At 44.2% G+C, this 16,561-nt stretch overlaps 1 protein-coding gene across 1 annotated transcript in view; it reads left to right on the forward strand.

Moving 5' to 3' along the window:
* Positions 1–371: 371 nt before the first annotated feature.
* The window catches only part of LOC126100689 (uncharacterized), a 33,353-nt gene continuing 17,163 nt past the window's right edge, over positions 372–16,561 (forward strand). Inside the window, exon 1 of the mRNA XM_049911305.1 lies at positions 372–467. Coding sequence (XP_049767262.1) covers positions 411–467 — 57 coding nt within the window. The 5' untranslated portion in view covers positions 372–410. The remainder of the gene's footprint in view (positions 468–16,561) is intronic.

Consider the following 16,561-nt stretch of genomic DNA (forward strand, 5'->3'; position numbering starts at 1 on the left):
TTAGGGCCATTTGAGCCTTTAATTGTGTCGTGCAGTGTAGGTGGAGGTTGCAGGAGAAGGTAGCAGTTGATAAGGTCACAGCAACGTGGTGCAGAGGCGTGAGGTTGCCGGGTGACGGCGCTAGGGCACTGCGGCCCGCGTTGTGTAGCGCGCATTAACATTCCGGAGGCATCTGCGCGGAAACCGGGCCGCTGGCGGCGGTACGGGCGCCGCACTGGCTGTAGCTCCGCTGTCGCCTGCGCCTCGTCGCCCGGTATCGCAGGCCGGCGCCACAACACGAAGCGACGCGAGGCGCACCACGCCGCCGCCGCCGACCTTGCGTCGCCAACGCCCAAGGCGATGCAGGCGCTGCCCCACGCCGTATAAGAGCCGCCGCCGCTCTGCACCAGCCAATAGCCGACCGGCCCACCATGCAGCCCAACACTCCAGTAGCCGCAGCTGTACTCGCCGCCACCGCCGTCTTCGCGGTGAGTATCAGCGTCTACAACCACACGGTGAAGTGTGTGGCCGACGTACTGAGCTTTATTCCAGTTCCAGTTTCATACTGAGTACGATTGCGATCCATATTATTTGCCAGCAACAGTTGTATGCTCCTACACTTACGCTGTTGCGTTACACCTACGTCAATACCTACAGTTACATCATGTTATGCTGACTGGGTAAGGTGGCTATAATTTCGCACCTTACAAGTCGCTCGTCCACATAAGAATGAGATTTTCACTCTACAGCGGAGTGTTCGCTGATATGAAACTTCCTGGCAGATTAAAACTGTGTGCCGGCCCGAGACTTGAGCTCTGGACCTTTTCCTTTCGCGGGCAATTGCTCGACCAACTGAGCTACCCAGGCACGACTCACGCCCCGTCCTCACAGCTTTATTTCTGCCAGTACCTCGTCTCCTACTGTCCAAACTTTACAGAAGCTCTCCTGCGAACCTTGCAGAACTAGCACTCCTGAAAGAAAGGATATTGCAGAGACTTGGCTTAGCCAGAGCCTCGGGGATGTTTCCAGAATGAGATTTTCACTCTGCAGCGGAGTGTGCGCTGATATGAAACTTCCTGGCAGATTAAAATTGTGTACCCGACCGAGACTCGAACTCGAGACGTTTGCCTTTCGTGGGCAAGTGACAGTGCACTTGCCCGCGAAAAGCAAAGGCCCCGAGTTCGAGTATCGGTCCGGCACACAGTTTTAATCTGCCAGGAAGTTTCACTCATCCACATACTTTGCGGTGATCTACGACCACATTAGGTATTATTTGATAGGTAGTACATCGTATATATGAATATTTAAAGGAGACTGACATTGTCATGTTGTTGTTGTGGTGGTCTTCAGTCCTGAGACTGGTTTGATGCAGCTCTCCATGCTACTGTATCCTGTGCAAGCTTCTTCATCTCCCAGTACATACTGCAACCTACATCCTTCTGAATCTGCTCAGTGTATTCATCTCTTGGTCTCCCTCTACGGTTTTTACCCTCCACGCTGCCCTCCAATGCTAAATTTGTGACACCTTGATGCCTCAGAACATGCCCTACCAACTGGTCCCTTCTTCTTGTCAAGTTGTGCCACAAACTCCTCCCCTATTCTATTCAATACCTCCTCATTAGTTACGTGATTTACCCATCTAATCTTCAGCATTCTTCTGCAGCACCACATTTCGGAAGCTTCTATTCTCTTCTTGTCCAAACTATTTATCGTCCATCTTTCACTTCCATACATGGCTACACTCCATACAAATACTTTCAGAAATGACTTCCTGACATCTATACTCGATGTTAAAAAATTTCTCTTCTTCAGAAACGCTTTCCTTGCCATTTCCAGTCTACATTTTATATCCTCTCTACTTCCACCATCATCAGTTATTTTGCTCCCAAATAGCAAAACTCCTTTACTACTTTAAGTGTCTCATTTCCTAATCTGATTCCCTCAGCATCACCCGACTTAATTCGACTACATTCCATGATCCTCGTTTTGCTTTTATTGATGTTCATCTTATATCCTCCTTTCAAGACACATTCCATTCTGTTCAACTGCTCCTCCAAGTCCTTTGCTGTCTCTGACAGAATTACAATGTCATCGGCGAACCTCAAAGTACGCCTTCTAAATAGCTGTTAACGCTTCTTGCATGAAAGGTGACGGAGTGTCTTTATTATCAGAATAGTAGAGATTGGAACGACAGTGGAAATGTAACCGCAGACGAAACTCAAGCCCTGAATGGAAGGCCCACACAGGTGTGTTGGTCCTGCTTAAACACAGGAAATAGCAAGACGAACGTCGTAGCACCTAAGGGCTGGAGCACAATAGAGTCGCGACCTGCCGGTTTTGTAGCCGAACCGGAAGGATTATACTTCGGAAACGCTAAAAATCTTGGACGCAGTTGAGAGGAACGAGGAAGCGATACGCCGGAAACCACGCTGGCTGGGTTATTTCCAAGGATTTTTACTCAGTAGCGCACCATTGTACGAGTGTAGGTTTTTCCTCGCGCACTTCCCGCGCTGGACGACAAAAGACTAAAATATGGTTCCGCGGCGTTCGGAAGAATCTGTAGAGAGGGAGAATATTCCGTGATTTCGGGAATATGATCCGTTTTCGGGTTTACGATGGTGCGGAGCCAAGTCTTCCTGGGAAGCCAGTGCCGGAGAGACAGGGTCTTCGGTTGTGGGCGCCCGTGTGTCACGGTCGCTTGATATCAGCTTTTGCTGGTACAGACGGACTTGCTGCCTTTCCTCTCAGGAGAGTTTATAATGTTCAAATGTGTGTGAAATCTAATGGGACTTAACTGCCAAGGTCATCAGTCCCTAAGCTTACACACTACTTAACCTAAATTATCCTAAGGACAAACACACTCAGCCATGCCGGAGGGAGGACTCGAACCTCCGCCGGGACCAGCCACACAGGGAGAGTTTATAGTTAGAAAAGTTAGGCACTGTACTGTTGCCAACCTATACGATTCTGGACTTCACCTCCGGGTTGGAAGTCGTCGTTGAGTACGCAGCGTTCAGTAATTGAGAGCACTTCCTCTGCCTATACTTACGCTGAGACGTTATCTGAACTCTGTCCATGTGGCTGGGAGTTCGCGTTTCTCGTCTGTAGAACACAGAGAGGAGAAGACAGTATTGGAGTGTATTGCTCAGAGGACTGCCTTCTGCCATCCTAGTGTTTGAAAGAGTTTTATTTGTGGCTGGAGTTCCTCCATCGACGCAGACGTGTACGAGAACCACCACGCCGATGCACCAGACGCAGTAGCTACGGTGGATCGCAAATTGCTTCGGCTTATTAGGGCTATAAAGGTAAACGGCTGTGATCACGTTAGCTTATTTCCACTGGGGTTCCACACCACTGTAGATCGTCTTTGGAAGTAGTGGCTTCTAGTTTTTGGTACGTAGATAATGTCAGTCATTTCGCGTTATTTATGTTAGATCGCGTGGCAATAAAAAGGGGCAGAGTTGGGCAATTGATTAATAATTTTAGGAAATGTAGACATTTGTCAGAAAAGGTGTTTTTTTAAAAATCTACATTCATTTGTATTTAGAGTGTAATTTATGGAATTAAGAGATCCTAAGATCTGCTTCAGAGGGTAGTCAGACAGGGCCAAATCATCATTTTAGCGTTTATTATTTTCCGTTGCACACGTTCATTTTTACATCCGCCTGGAGTAGCATCTTGGAACTGGTGGAGGGTACCTTGTGTTCTTCTCGATTTATATGTTAATTGCAAGTGGTGGTCGGAAAGAAAAACCGCAGATAAGCCTCCGAATGAACTCTAAACTGTCTAATCTTCTTCTTCTTCTTCTTCTTCTTCTTCTGGGAATCGAGGACTAGGCGTTACGGCCTGTTCAGGCCTCACCCTCTCTTCCTCGGCCGTCTAACATTCTTCCAATAGTACTCTATTCCATCTATCATTGAGAGATTCTCTGAGGTGACATATACAATACATGCCCTTTCCAATCCTGCTTCTTTGGATTTCTTCTCCTGTTAATTGCTCTAATGCCCGTTCTCTTATTTCTGTATTTCTTGTTTTGTCTTCTCTTGTACAGCCTTCTACGGATGTGAAAAACTGGTCGTTCGTTGTCTTTAGATTCTTTTCTGCTCTATATATAAGGGGCAATCAAAAAGTTCCAGTTTTAGGGTGTTGCTGCAGCGTTCAAGCAAGTTAGTGCATCTCCGATACGGGTATATAAAGCACCGACATTTAAGCAAGGGACTAGCGTGACATTCGTGTCTTTCCGACGTGCGTGTGGTATTTGTGTATGGGTTAGCAAGACTGTTGAAAACCACCGTTGTAGAATGGTGCACTTAATTCCGTTCTGATCCCAATTAAAGACAAGACGCCGGTTGATGGTAATGTGGAAGTTACGCCAGTTCAAGTGGAAGACACTCGAGCACCCACCCTATAATAGTGATCTCTCCTTTAACCTTGTGGGGAACATGTCCACTATAGTGGGAAGCTGTTAATGTCGCTACTTTGGCCTTTCCAAACATTCGTAAGGCAGCAAATGCACACAGTTTCCAGTGGACACTTCCTACTGCTACTGTGTCCTGCGTACGTTTGCAGCCTCGGGATTGACTGAAAACGCCAAGAAGCGACCACTAACAGCTGTTCACTCCACTAGACGTATGCATCACGAAGCTGGAAAAAGCCTTGAAGGCTCGATGATTCCTGTCGGTCGAGCATGTTACAACACTTACAATCTTCTTCATGCAGCAGGAAACAGTATGGTACCAAACGGGAATCCTCAAGCTGATGGTCTGTGCTATGATTGCCTCAATGCTCACGCCCATTTTGCCTAATTGGCATACCGATTCGAATGAAAACGTTTTGATCGCCCCTTATAATACATTATGGAGTATCATTGGTTCTCTTCCTGTTTCACTTTTTAATGTTTCTCGCATCGCTCCAAATAGATGTCGATAGGTGTTAATTTTATTACTAATGTCTGTCTCTCCTTCAAAAGGTTGGTTCAAATGGCTCTGAGCAATATGCGACTTAACTTCTGAGGTCATCAGTCGCCTAGAACTTAGAACTAATTAAACTAACCATGCCCGAGCCAGGATTCGAACCTGCGTCCGTAGCGGTCGCTCGGTTCCAGACTGTAGCGCCTAGAACCGCACGGCCACACCGGCCGGCCCTTCAAAAGGTATGTCACACCCCAGATATTCGAAGTGGGACACATGTTCTATCACAATGTTAGCCTTGATTTTCTTCGTTTTTATGGGATAATTTCCCTAAAAGGCTAAGGTTTTATTGTTGATATCTTCAGTCTATGACTTAGGATTATATAGTTTGATCTATGCATCGCTGTTTGTAATTTGTCTTCACTCTTCCGTATGATGACCCGGTCGTCAGCACAAACCATCGTATTTAGAAATTATCTATCCAGTTCTTATCTAGTATTACATTCATTGCCTTTTCATGAGGTGTAGACAAGGAAAAGTAATACTAGAAAGCGTACGTTCTCGCAATTTTTTCAGTAAAATATCACATGAAGTCCAATACATCTCTTGTTGTACGTGCCACCTGTGCGGGGTATTCATTTAAGTTATACTCGCGCTCATTCTGAACGGACGTGTGCTCTTCTATCTATCTGCTGATTTCCTATACCAGCACTGTTTTGTCAAGGGGCCCAGACTCACGAATAACTCATCATCGACTGAACGAGGGTTTTGTAAACTACCTCCGTCGTAAACAAACTGAAATTTCTGAGATTTCCTACAGAGAATGTTAGTCTGGTACCTCCCTTTCCTACAATTGGTTTTATGCGGTCTTTCCAGTTTAAATAGCAGCGTGGGGATACTCATAGGTATTTAATATATGTGACTGCTTCCAGTGAGTGTTCGGCAATGATTTCTTTACGTTGATGGTCCCTACACCAAGCGTTGATCATCTGTAGGTCTTCCTGCCCTTCGCTTCATTATTATTATTATTATTATTATTATTATTATTTTGCATTGTGACTTCTCTGCATACAACAGCATCATCCACGAACTGTCTCATGCAGTTTCCGAGGTTATTCACTAGATCATTTTGGTCATTAGGATACAGCGCGGAACTGCTCGTAATCGTTAGGGTCTTGGTCTTCGATGACACTTGGAATTATTTGGTCATCCGTCAATGCTGATATCAAGGGTCACCATCATCACATTCGTGCCACCTTTCAATATTATCCTGATCGCATTGTTATCTCGCCAGCCGGTTTGAATATAAGTGCGCAATTTGATGGCTCTTGAGACGCAGTGAAATATACCGGGTGAACCTGAACTACACTGATAATCTTTCAGGGGTAGCAGTATGAATCAAAACATGGCCTCTGAAGCGTTCACCATAGGAGCTATGAGAAATCGCTCATCTTCGTTACTGTGAAACATGTCTCTTCTACTGAAAAAGTGGTCATACCCCTCAAGGCATGCAATTTAGAACCCAAGCAAAGAACTTTCGGTAGATGTGTTTCACAGTATCGAAGATGAAGTGCTCGTAGCTCTTAACGTACGTTTTTATCAGATGCGACCATCTCTGAAAGTTTCTCGGCAGAGTTCTGGATCACACAAGTGCTGATTTTTTTTCCACATACTTCGCTAATCGGTATCTTACGCTGCATTTCCTTTCTGTAATAATGTTTAAATCTTTCGGTGACGCTCTTTTCCATCGGAAGAGGTACTGATGTAAAGTTGTGATAAAAAGAAAATATGTAGAATTTCCGTTTTCTGTTTGATATGACAGGTTTGATGGATGGTAAGTAGGGAAAACCAAGGTCTCGACAATCTACTGCCGGATGTACTTCTATACGGCACGTGTGTAAATTTGAGTTAGAAGACTGGTACGCCTTCGCTTAACTGATGTTTCGATGAATCGGCATTCAGATAATCGATACCCAACTGTATTGGTGTAAGCGGATCACAAACACTGGATACTTGACAAATGAAGCTGATAGCTTACGTAGACTGATAGCTATAAGCAGGGGATCTGGGTTCCAGTTTTCGCTTGACACGACACATTAATTACATGCTGGGTCAGTGGATCAAATTCGACTGATGCATGCCCATTGTAAAACGCTACACTACGATCCTTCACCGACTCCCGCCCTTCACCCTCTCTCCATTCCCACCTTTCCCCCCCTCCTCCGAACCCTCCCCCCTGTCCGCCCATGTCCTCCCATTTCCTCCCCTCCTCCCTCCAAGTTTTATCAGATCTGGAGCCGTGTTCGAGTAGCATAATGGTCAAGACGAATGCTTGCAAAAACGGTTCGAGTCTCGATCTACCACAACTTATCATGTCATTTTCTTGGTCGCCCTGATCCTCAGCTGCCGTCTACCCTTACATCCGCGTGACTAACCTTCGCAGCCAATCCCTCCCGCCATTCACGAGTCATGTCAAAACTAACTTTGCTGGCTCTTGCAAAGTCTTCTCCAGAGGATTTTTCAAAACGACTGCGTTTGCGATTTGCTGCCTCGTAGTTGTCCATTTTTCATTCGTATCACATTCCTGCCTCTTTGATCCAACTATATGCATGCTTAATAACTATCCAAGGTTCGGACACTCCTTGTAATCATCAGATGCCATCAGAGGCAGGGCTGTCATTGTAAAAGGAGGCAGAAAGAATAGAACTGTCTATAGAGATACAGTGACGTAAGGTCAGGAGAGCTCAGTGACTTTGAACGTGGACTACCCATAGGATGCCATAGGATGTAACCTGAGTAGCAAACCCATCGGGGAGATTTCAAACCTTCTAAAGCTCCCCAGATCGGGGATGTGAAGTGATAATGGGAAGCATCAACCATAGCTAAACCAAGACCAATGTATTGGCGGACGGGTCATTCAGCATTGCAGAGGGTGGTTGTAAAAGATCGTATAAAGTCAGCGGAAGAAATAAGTCATGAGTTCCGAACTGCTATCAGCAGTCCAGCTAGGACAATGACAGTGTGCAGTGAGTAAAAAACAATAGGATACAATGTTCGAGTAGCTCCTCATAATTTCTGTAGTGAAGGTAAGCGACGCTTGAGGTGGTGTAAAGAGAGACCCTAACGGACAGTGGATGACTGGAAGCGAATGATTTGGAGTGATAATGACGCAAATCGATGGAAGGGTTTGGCTTTCGAGAATCTCTGGAGGACGTTATCTGCCGTTAGTGAAGTACAGAGGAGGTGGTGTTGTGGTATGGCAGTGTTTACTTGTTAGGATATGGCCTCCTTATTGCGCTTAAGAAAACGCTGAATGTGGAGCGACATGAACGCATTTTGTGGCAGTGTGTACTGCGTATAGTAGTTCGGAGACAATGGCTGTTTGTACCAGCAAGACATGCACCCTTCCATAAAGCAGCGTCTGTGAGGGAAACATCTGTGAGGCAATGGTTTGTCGGCAATAACGTTTCTGGAATGGACTGGCGTGCCCAGAGTACCAACCTGGTACTGCAAAAATGGTTCAAATGGCTCTGAGTACTATGAACATCTGAGCTCATCAGTCCCCTAGAACTTAGAACTACTTAAATCCAGCTAACCTAAGGACATCACACACATCCATGCCCGAGGCAGGATTCAAACCTGCGACCGTATCAGTCTAGCGGCTCCGGACTGAAGCGCCTAGAATCGCACGGCCACCGCGGCCGGCCTGGTACTACAGTGCGTCTCCCTAACGCAGGTTCCATGGTGCATTACGTGTTAACACCTCCGATCAGACGAGAGTACATAATGTACCCAGGAGCACTGTTGAGCATGATCATTTTGGCGAGCCCAGTATTATGGCTGGGAAGCCACTACGTCTCATAAGCGTACTGACTACCAGATCTTTGAAAAAGGTGCACTCATCGGTTAACATTACAGTTACTCTGTACTGCTACCCCATGTACATCTTTTCAGGTTTTCATTCGGATCTGACTTCATTTTTATGGATAACAATGCTCGATCGCATAGGTCTGCGCAGTTGTAGGAGCTCTTGGAACGAGGGGTATTCGACGATTGAACTGGCCTGCCCGTTCTCCCAACCTAAATCCTATCGAGCTAGTGTTGGGCAGCCGTACTGCAGCCCGTATGCGTGCATTATCAACAATCTAGAATTTTTCATTCGTGCTGGTGGAAGAATGGGTCGCCCTTACCGCAAAAATTCCTTACCAACATTGCGGCCATTATGGGAGTAAGTTGCAGGGCGCGCACTGCCGTCTGCGGTGACCACACACGTCGTTAAGAACTAACTCCCCATCTTGTAATATTAATGGGCTCCATTATAAATCGCGGTGACTTCAGTGTAACTATTGTCTTCGTGTGAAAGTGTCTTTTCTGTTCGTCACATTGTGTATTTCTTTCAGTTGTCTTCTGTTTTATAGCAGTTCTTTTATTTTTATTTTTAAAGCCCAAGTTTCATCGAGCTATTTTACTTGGCAGTGGCACATCACGCGAAAGTCACTTTTGTCCTTAAGTTTTGCACACCAATGCATTTTACTAGTACTAGTTACTAGGCAATAGTGCGCCACTGAATCAAAGAGTTTCCGAAAGTCAAAAAACGCGCCTGCAGCCTGAACCCCTCTGTCTTGGGCTTCACATTAAGGAGCAGAACAACCTGTTTCACCCTACTGCCATTAGTTAATGTGTGTTTGTGAAAATCTTATGGTCATCAGTCCCTAAGCTTACACACTACTTAACCTAAATTATCCTAAGGACAAACACTCACACCCATGCCCGAGGGAGGACTCGAACTTCCGCCGGGACTAGCCGCACAGTCCATAACTGCAGCCCCTCAGGCGGTTAGTTAAAACCCAGCTGATTCCTACATATGAGATTTTCGTGGCGTGTACTCGGAAGTCGCAGAGTAATGATTCCCAAAATGTTTTGTTCCAGAGCGTCAGACATGGTGGTCCAGTGGTAAAGGCCGTACCTAGAAACCGAAAGTTCGTGAGTTCGAATACCGGTTAGGAAACGTATAATTAACCTAGTCTTCACCTGTCAATGGCGTATTGATCACCCAGGAACAACAGGTGGTTCGGATTCCACGTTAAAGTGTAGGTCCCCTTTCTCCCGGTAGCGTTAAAGCAGTAGATTAGGGACACGCAAGTCGCCAAAGAGGCGTCCTGTTGAAGGACTCTCATGAGCCCAGTGAGCCATACGGAATTATCATTATATCGATAGTAGGGCGGTTTCACAACTTCCAATGACTGCATTCTTTACCAGCAGGAGTTCAAAAAAATGTCGTTCTTATGAAACACAGCTGGCTCTTTATTCCCACAAAGTAATGAGTGTTATAGAATGGGGATTTCAAATTGATTCTGTATTACAAGTTGCCCAGAAGGCTTTTGTGACAGTTCTTACAATCGACTTCCAGTCAAGCTGTGTCCCTATGGAATATCGCCCCAGTACTGCTACTCGTTATTTCCTGTTAGAAAGGTCACAGTAGTTGACGGAAAGTCATCGAGTAAAACGAAAGTATTATTTGACGCTCCCCATGTAAACGTTGTAGGCCCTCTGCTGTTCGTGATGTTTGTAAACTACACACATGTTCAGAAAATAAGTAGAACACCCTGAACGACAAGGTATAGGACGTTCACATTCACAGAATATGTGCATTCGTATGTTCTGCAAAAATGATTAGCATTTGAACCATGTCTGCCAGAGGGTTTGAGGTCAACATTGATATTGCGGCACAAAACCACCCACAGGTAAAATGTGGCTTCGGCTCTCGTTGTCTTTGTAAACCGAAGGTAACGGATCAGTGTGACATGGTTTACGTGTTCGTATCCATTTCTCCGCCTACACGCAGTACAATACACTTCCGAAACCAGTCTGTTACATGTCACGTCCCTGTTCATATATTTCTTTATTCGCTTTCTTGTTAACAATATTGAATCCCTCAGAAGAAAGTGCAGCTTTTATTGAGCGAAAACTAGACGGAAAAATAATTTACGCTGTGGTGATACTCCCTTAACGTTGTAAAGTAAAGTGTAAGTGTCCAGTAAGCTTTATTTCCAATATGCTTCCAGTGGGGCAATGAAACCAGAGTGATAAAAATCCAAGCATTCAAATCCAAGTTCAAAGGTTTCCTTGTGGCACGTTAATTCTATTCTGTACGAGAACTCCTCGCAGTAGTTCAGGACTCTCCTCTGCAACGTGCTGTTTACTTATATACTACTTCGCAATTCTTTTTTCGTTCTGTAAACTATGTATCGACTCGTTCCATGGAGAAGTATCACTGGCTTGAATGATCCCACGGAAACGAAAGAAATAAAAATAAAATATAAAGGAAACATGATATCAACTTGAGCACCAGTATACTGGTAGGTCAAACCAATGTGACAACCTATTTCATAGCGTGCGCCAACGGCTTTTCCGTAGTGGTAACACCGGTTCCCGTCAGATAACCGAAGTTAATCGCTTGGCTACCACGTGGATGGGTCACCGTCCGGGTCTGCCGAGTGCTGCTGACAATAGGGGTGCACATAGGCCTTGTAAGGCCAATTGTGAAGCTACTTGATGGAGAAGCAGCAGCATCGGTCATGAAAACTGACAATGGCTGGGAGAACGGTTTACTGACCACATACCCCTTCGTATCGGCATCTGGTGACACCTAGAGGGGAGGATGTTACGGCGGCCGGTCAGTATCCTTGAGCCTTCAAGGCCTTTTTGAACGGTATTTGTTTGTTTGTTTGTTTTATTTAACAGCGTGTTGGTCTACTGCAGCGACTCGGCCTTGGCACGGATTCAATAAGGCCTCGGTACTTTTCGATGGGATGAAGCTCCCAATATCTATGCACAGGTCGCACAAATCTCTTAAATTACAAATAAATGTTTTGTGGGAGAGGAGGTAGTGTCCATGAGTGTCTCAGATGTGTTCCATCATGTTCAGATCAGGCGAATTTGGTGGCCAAGACGGCAGTTCACAATCACGCTCCTCAAAACTATGTGGCACGATTCTGGTTTAGTGAGGCGCTCAGTGATCCTGATGGAAGACGCCGCCCCTATCAAGTGGTCCGCAATAATGTTCACGTAGTCCACAGCTCTCATGATGCATTCGGCGACTACCACAGGTCCCATGTGAGCCCAGCATAACAGTGCTCTCACTGGCTTGCGTCCCTAGAGCTGAGCATGTTTCTACAAGCCTTTTACGTCGCTTATCAGTTCACGACCAGCACTGTATTCGATACGATCTTGCAGTGTCTGTGTTATTTTGAGTTACGATGCAAAGTTCTTTACATTAAATGTATTCGCAATTACGAATATGGAGAACCATCAACTGTAGAATGGAATCACGACAGTGAAACTTTGTGCCAGACCTCTACGTTCTGTGATGAGGCGTGGGCGTCTAAAGGCCTACTCCCGGTTTCACTGCCTTTCAGTCAATTGGACAAAGTCCGCCCCCGGTAGCTGAGTGGTCAGCGCGACAGACTGTCAATCCTAAGGGCTCTGGATTCCCGGCTGGGTCGGAGATTTTCTCCGCTCAGGGACCGGGTGTTGTGTTGTCCTAATCATCATCATTTCATCCCCATCGGCGCGCAATTCGCCGAAGTGGCGTCACGTCGAAAGACTTGCACCAGGCGAGCGATCTACCCGACGGGAGGCCCTCGTCACACGACATTATAATTGGACAAAGAATGTAGTGCTTGTTTGTCACAATATTTATCACACTTAAAGCCGCTGCGCTCGCATAGTGAAGTGGCCCGCCATATACAGTGAGTGCTCAAGCTACAGTGGCACCACAACATACTGAAGAAGATCCCAGCAGGTGGTTGTAAACGTTCATTGAATAGATATGTCGCGTTCTAGCGTCCCCAGCTTATAGAATGACATGATATAAGATGAAGCAGGAGTCGATAGGCAAATTCAACAAATATGGTTCAAATGGCTCTGAGCACTATGGGATTTAACATCTATGGTCATCAGTCCCCTAGAACTTAGAACTACTTAAAACTAACTAACCTAAGGACATCACACAACACCCAGTCATCACGAGGCAGAGAAACAAATTCAACATTCTAAGCAGAATTTAAAAGAGCGTTGGAGGACTTAGGATCAAATAAATCAGAAGTTGTAGATAACATTCCACCGGAATTTCTAAAATCGTTGGGGGAAGTGACAACAAAACGATTATTCACATTGGTGTGTAGAATGTTTGAGGCGGGTGATATACCATGAGACTTACGGAAAAACGTTATTCACACAATTGTGAAGACTGAAAGAGCCGAGAAGTGTGAGCATTATCATACAACCAGCTTAACAGCGCATGAATCCAAGTTACCCACAAGAATAATATACATAAGAATGGAAAAGAAAATTATGGATGATCATCTTGGCTTTTGTGGAAATGAAGACACCAGAGAGGCAGTTCTGACGTTGCGGTTGACAATGGAAGCAAGACTGAAGGAAAGTGAAACTACGGTCATAGGATCTGTCGGAGTATTTCATCTAGTAACAGCGAATACTATGTTCAAGAGATATACTGGGAAAAGACGGGAAGATCCAAGAAGATTTCAGTTAGATCACATCATCGTAAGTCAGTAATTCCGAAATCAGATACTGGATTGTAAGGCGTACCCAGGAGCAGTCATAGATACAGATCACAATTTAGGTGATGAAGAGTAAGCTGAAGTTTGAGTGAGTAGATATTGCGATAATGAATAGCTCTGTGGGCAGTTCAGTTGAAGAGGAATGGACAACTCTAAAATGGACAATGACAAAAGTCGGAAAGTAAAACTTTAGATAGAAAGAAGGTAACTATGAGGGAAGCATGGGTAACAGGAGAAATACCTCGGTTGATCGAGGAAGGAAGGAAGCACAAAAATGTTCAGGGAAATTCAAGAATACAAAAATACAAGTCTCTGAGGCGAAGCAAATCGGTAGTGCAGGGAAGGTAAGAAATCGAAAAAGAAATCATTGTCGGAAGCACTTGCTCAGAATATATAAATGCCAAAACAACCTTCGATGAAATTGAAAGCAAAGGATGATAACATTAAGAGAGCAATAGGAATTCCACAGTTAAATGAACAGGAGATAGCTGATAGGTGGGAAAAGCACATTGCAGGACTCTATGAGGGGGAAGGCTTGTTTCATGAAATGATAGAGGAAGAAACAGGAGTCGATGTAGAAGAACGACGGTATCCAGTATTAGAATCATAATTTCAATGAGCTTTGGAAGACTTAAATTCAAATAAGGCAGCAAGGATAGATAACATCCCATCACAATTTCTAAAAGCACTGGGAGAAGCGGCAACAAAACGATTATTCACGTTGGTGTGTAGTGTCTGGAAATATACCATATGACTTTCGGAATAACATCCACATAGTTCTGAAGATTGTAAGAGCCTACAGGTACGAGACTTACCGCACAACCAGCTTAACAGCTCATGCATCCAAGTTCCTGAAAAGAATTTACGGAAAAGTACACTGAGGATGTGTTATATGACATTTACTTTGGATTTAGGACAGATAAGGACACCAGAAAGTTAGTTCTGACGTTGAGGTTGGTAATGGAAGCAAGACTAAAGAAAAAAATCAAGAACATAGTTCTACAAGAGCCTACAGGTACGAGGCTTACCGCACAACCAGCTTAACAGCTCATGCATCCAAGTTCCTGAAAAGAATTTACGGAAAAGTACACTGAGGATGTGTTATATGACATTTACTTTGGATTTAGGACAGATAAGGACACCAGAAAGTTAGTTCTGACGTTGAGGTTGTTAATGGAAGCAAGACTAAAGAAAAAAATCAAGACTCTTTCGAAGGATTTGTCGACCTGGAAAAAGCGTCCGTCAATGTAAAATGGTGAAAGATGTGCGAAATTCTCAGAAAAATAATGGTAATCTACAGGGAAATACAGGTAATATACACTTGTGCAAGAGCCGAAACAGAACTGTAAAAGTGGAAGCCGACCAAAGAATTGCTCGGGTTAAGATGGGTGTAAGGCAAGGATGTAATCTTTCGCCCCTACTGTTCAATCTGTACCTCGAAGTAGCAATGACGGAAATGAAAGGAGGGTTGAAGAAATTCAAGGTGAAAGAATAGCAATGATAAGATTTGCTGGTGGTATTGCTATCTTCAGTGAAAGTGAAAAAGAATTTCTAATCAGTGCAGAATATGGACTGAGAGTAAATCGAACAAAGACGAAAGTAATGAGAATTAACAGAAATGACAACTGCGGAAAACCAAACACCGTAACTGGTGATCACGAAACACATGAAATTAAGTACTTCTGCTGCCAGCGAAATAAACCAAGACGGCAATGATATAAAAAGCAGATCAGCACTCGAAAAAAGCGCAAGTGCATTCCTGGCCAAGAAAAGTCTAGAATCAAACACAGACCTTGTATGTATGTATATATTGAACCGGGGACCTAGATCAACGGAGAGGCTCCGTTCCCGCTGTAGCCCTCAGTGGTACACAAGCCAACAACAGGCAACAGGCTGCAGCAGTCCACTCAGCCCATCCCCGCCCACACCGAACCTAGGGTTATTGTGCGATTCGGTCCCCAGTTTTTATATATTAAAATCTGCCAAAATTGTTGATAAAAAAGTATTGTTGGCAAATTAATTTTGGATACTGTGATGTTACAAAATAGAAGTGATGTTGTTATTCAATGGAAAGTTGGAAATTGAGATTTAACTAACTGTTTTATCAATCACAATTGGCGTAAGAATCATGGATTGACCATTGTCATAAAATATTGCATTATGAGATGTGAATAGTTTTTTACTTGCGGTTTCGCGTGGCTTGAGGCAGTCACAACTAGCGTGCTATTGATTAAGAAGTTGCGTTATCGTCTTTCTAATTACTTCATGATCGTAGATACGATCATACCCGGTTGTGAAGTTATTGTTATGACAAAACAATTTCCTAAGGGACCAGAAAGTTCTTAAGGGCGCAAAAACAACTGTAACATCACACAAAAGGGAAATTCAATATTAAAGCTGATGCAAGAAGACGATAAAACAGTTTTCTTTTTATCAATGTAACACGCACATTGGACTGCTGATCTTGGAGTCTGTAATATTAGCAAAATGCATAATTAAAATGAAAATAATACTGAGGAGATAATAGAAATGAGCACTGCTAAATGATTCAGTATTCCCAGAACAAATATTTATTATAACTAAAACATATATCGTACCTTAAGCTTAATACTACAATGACGGTAGATTTTTATGTCCATATCATGTCCATTGAGCGCTCTTTTATATAGCCATTGTCCTCTTGAGTCGCACGTGCTTCGTCACGGTAAGTTACCACAGTTCTTCTTCCTACACTTCACTCAAAACTTAGACGGAACACGTTTTTATTTATTTAGTAAAAATAATTAGATCGGACCGCCACAAATCTGCGTCCGTCTTACTCGAGAAAAACAGTAAAAGTCTTTTGCGCTCAAGGCTTCATTTGTTCTCCAGCGAACAAAATAGTGAAGGATCGCATATCCATCCGTACTACGATCATGAAGTAATTAGAAAGACGATAACGCAACTTCTTAATCAATAGCACGCTAGTTGTGACTGCCTCAAGCCACGCGAAACCGCAAGTAAAAAACTATTCACATCTCTTAATGCAATATTTTATGACAATGGTCAATCCATGATTCTTACGCCAATTGTGATTGATAAAACAGT

The sequence above is a fragment of the Schistocerca cancellata genome, chromosome 9 (assembly GCF_023864275.1).
Source record: "Schistocerca cancellata isolate TAMUIC-IGC-003103 chromosome 9, iqSchCanc2.1, whole genome shotgun sequence".
Taxonomy (NCBI): Eukaryota; Metazoa; Arthropoda; class Insecta; order Orthoptera; family Acrididae; genus Schistocerca; species Schistocerca cancellata.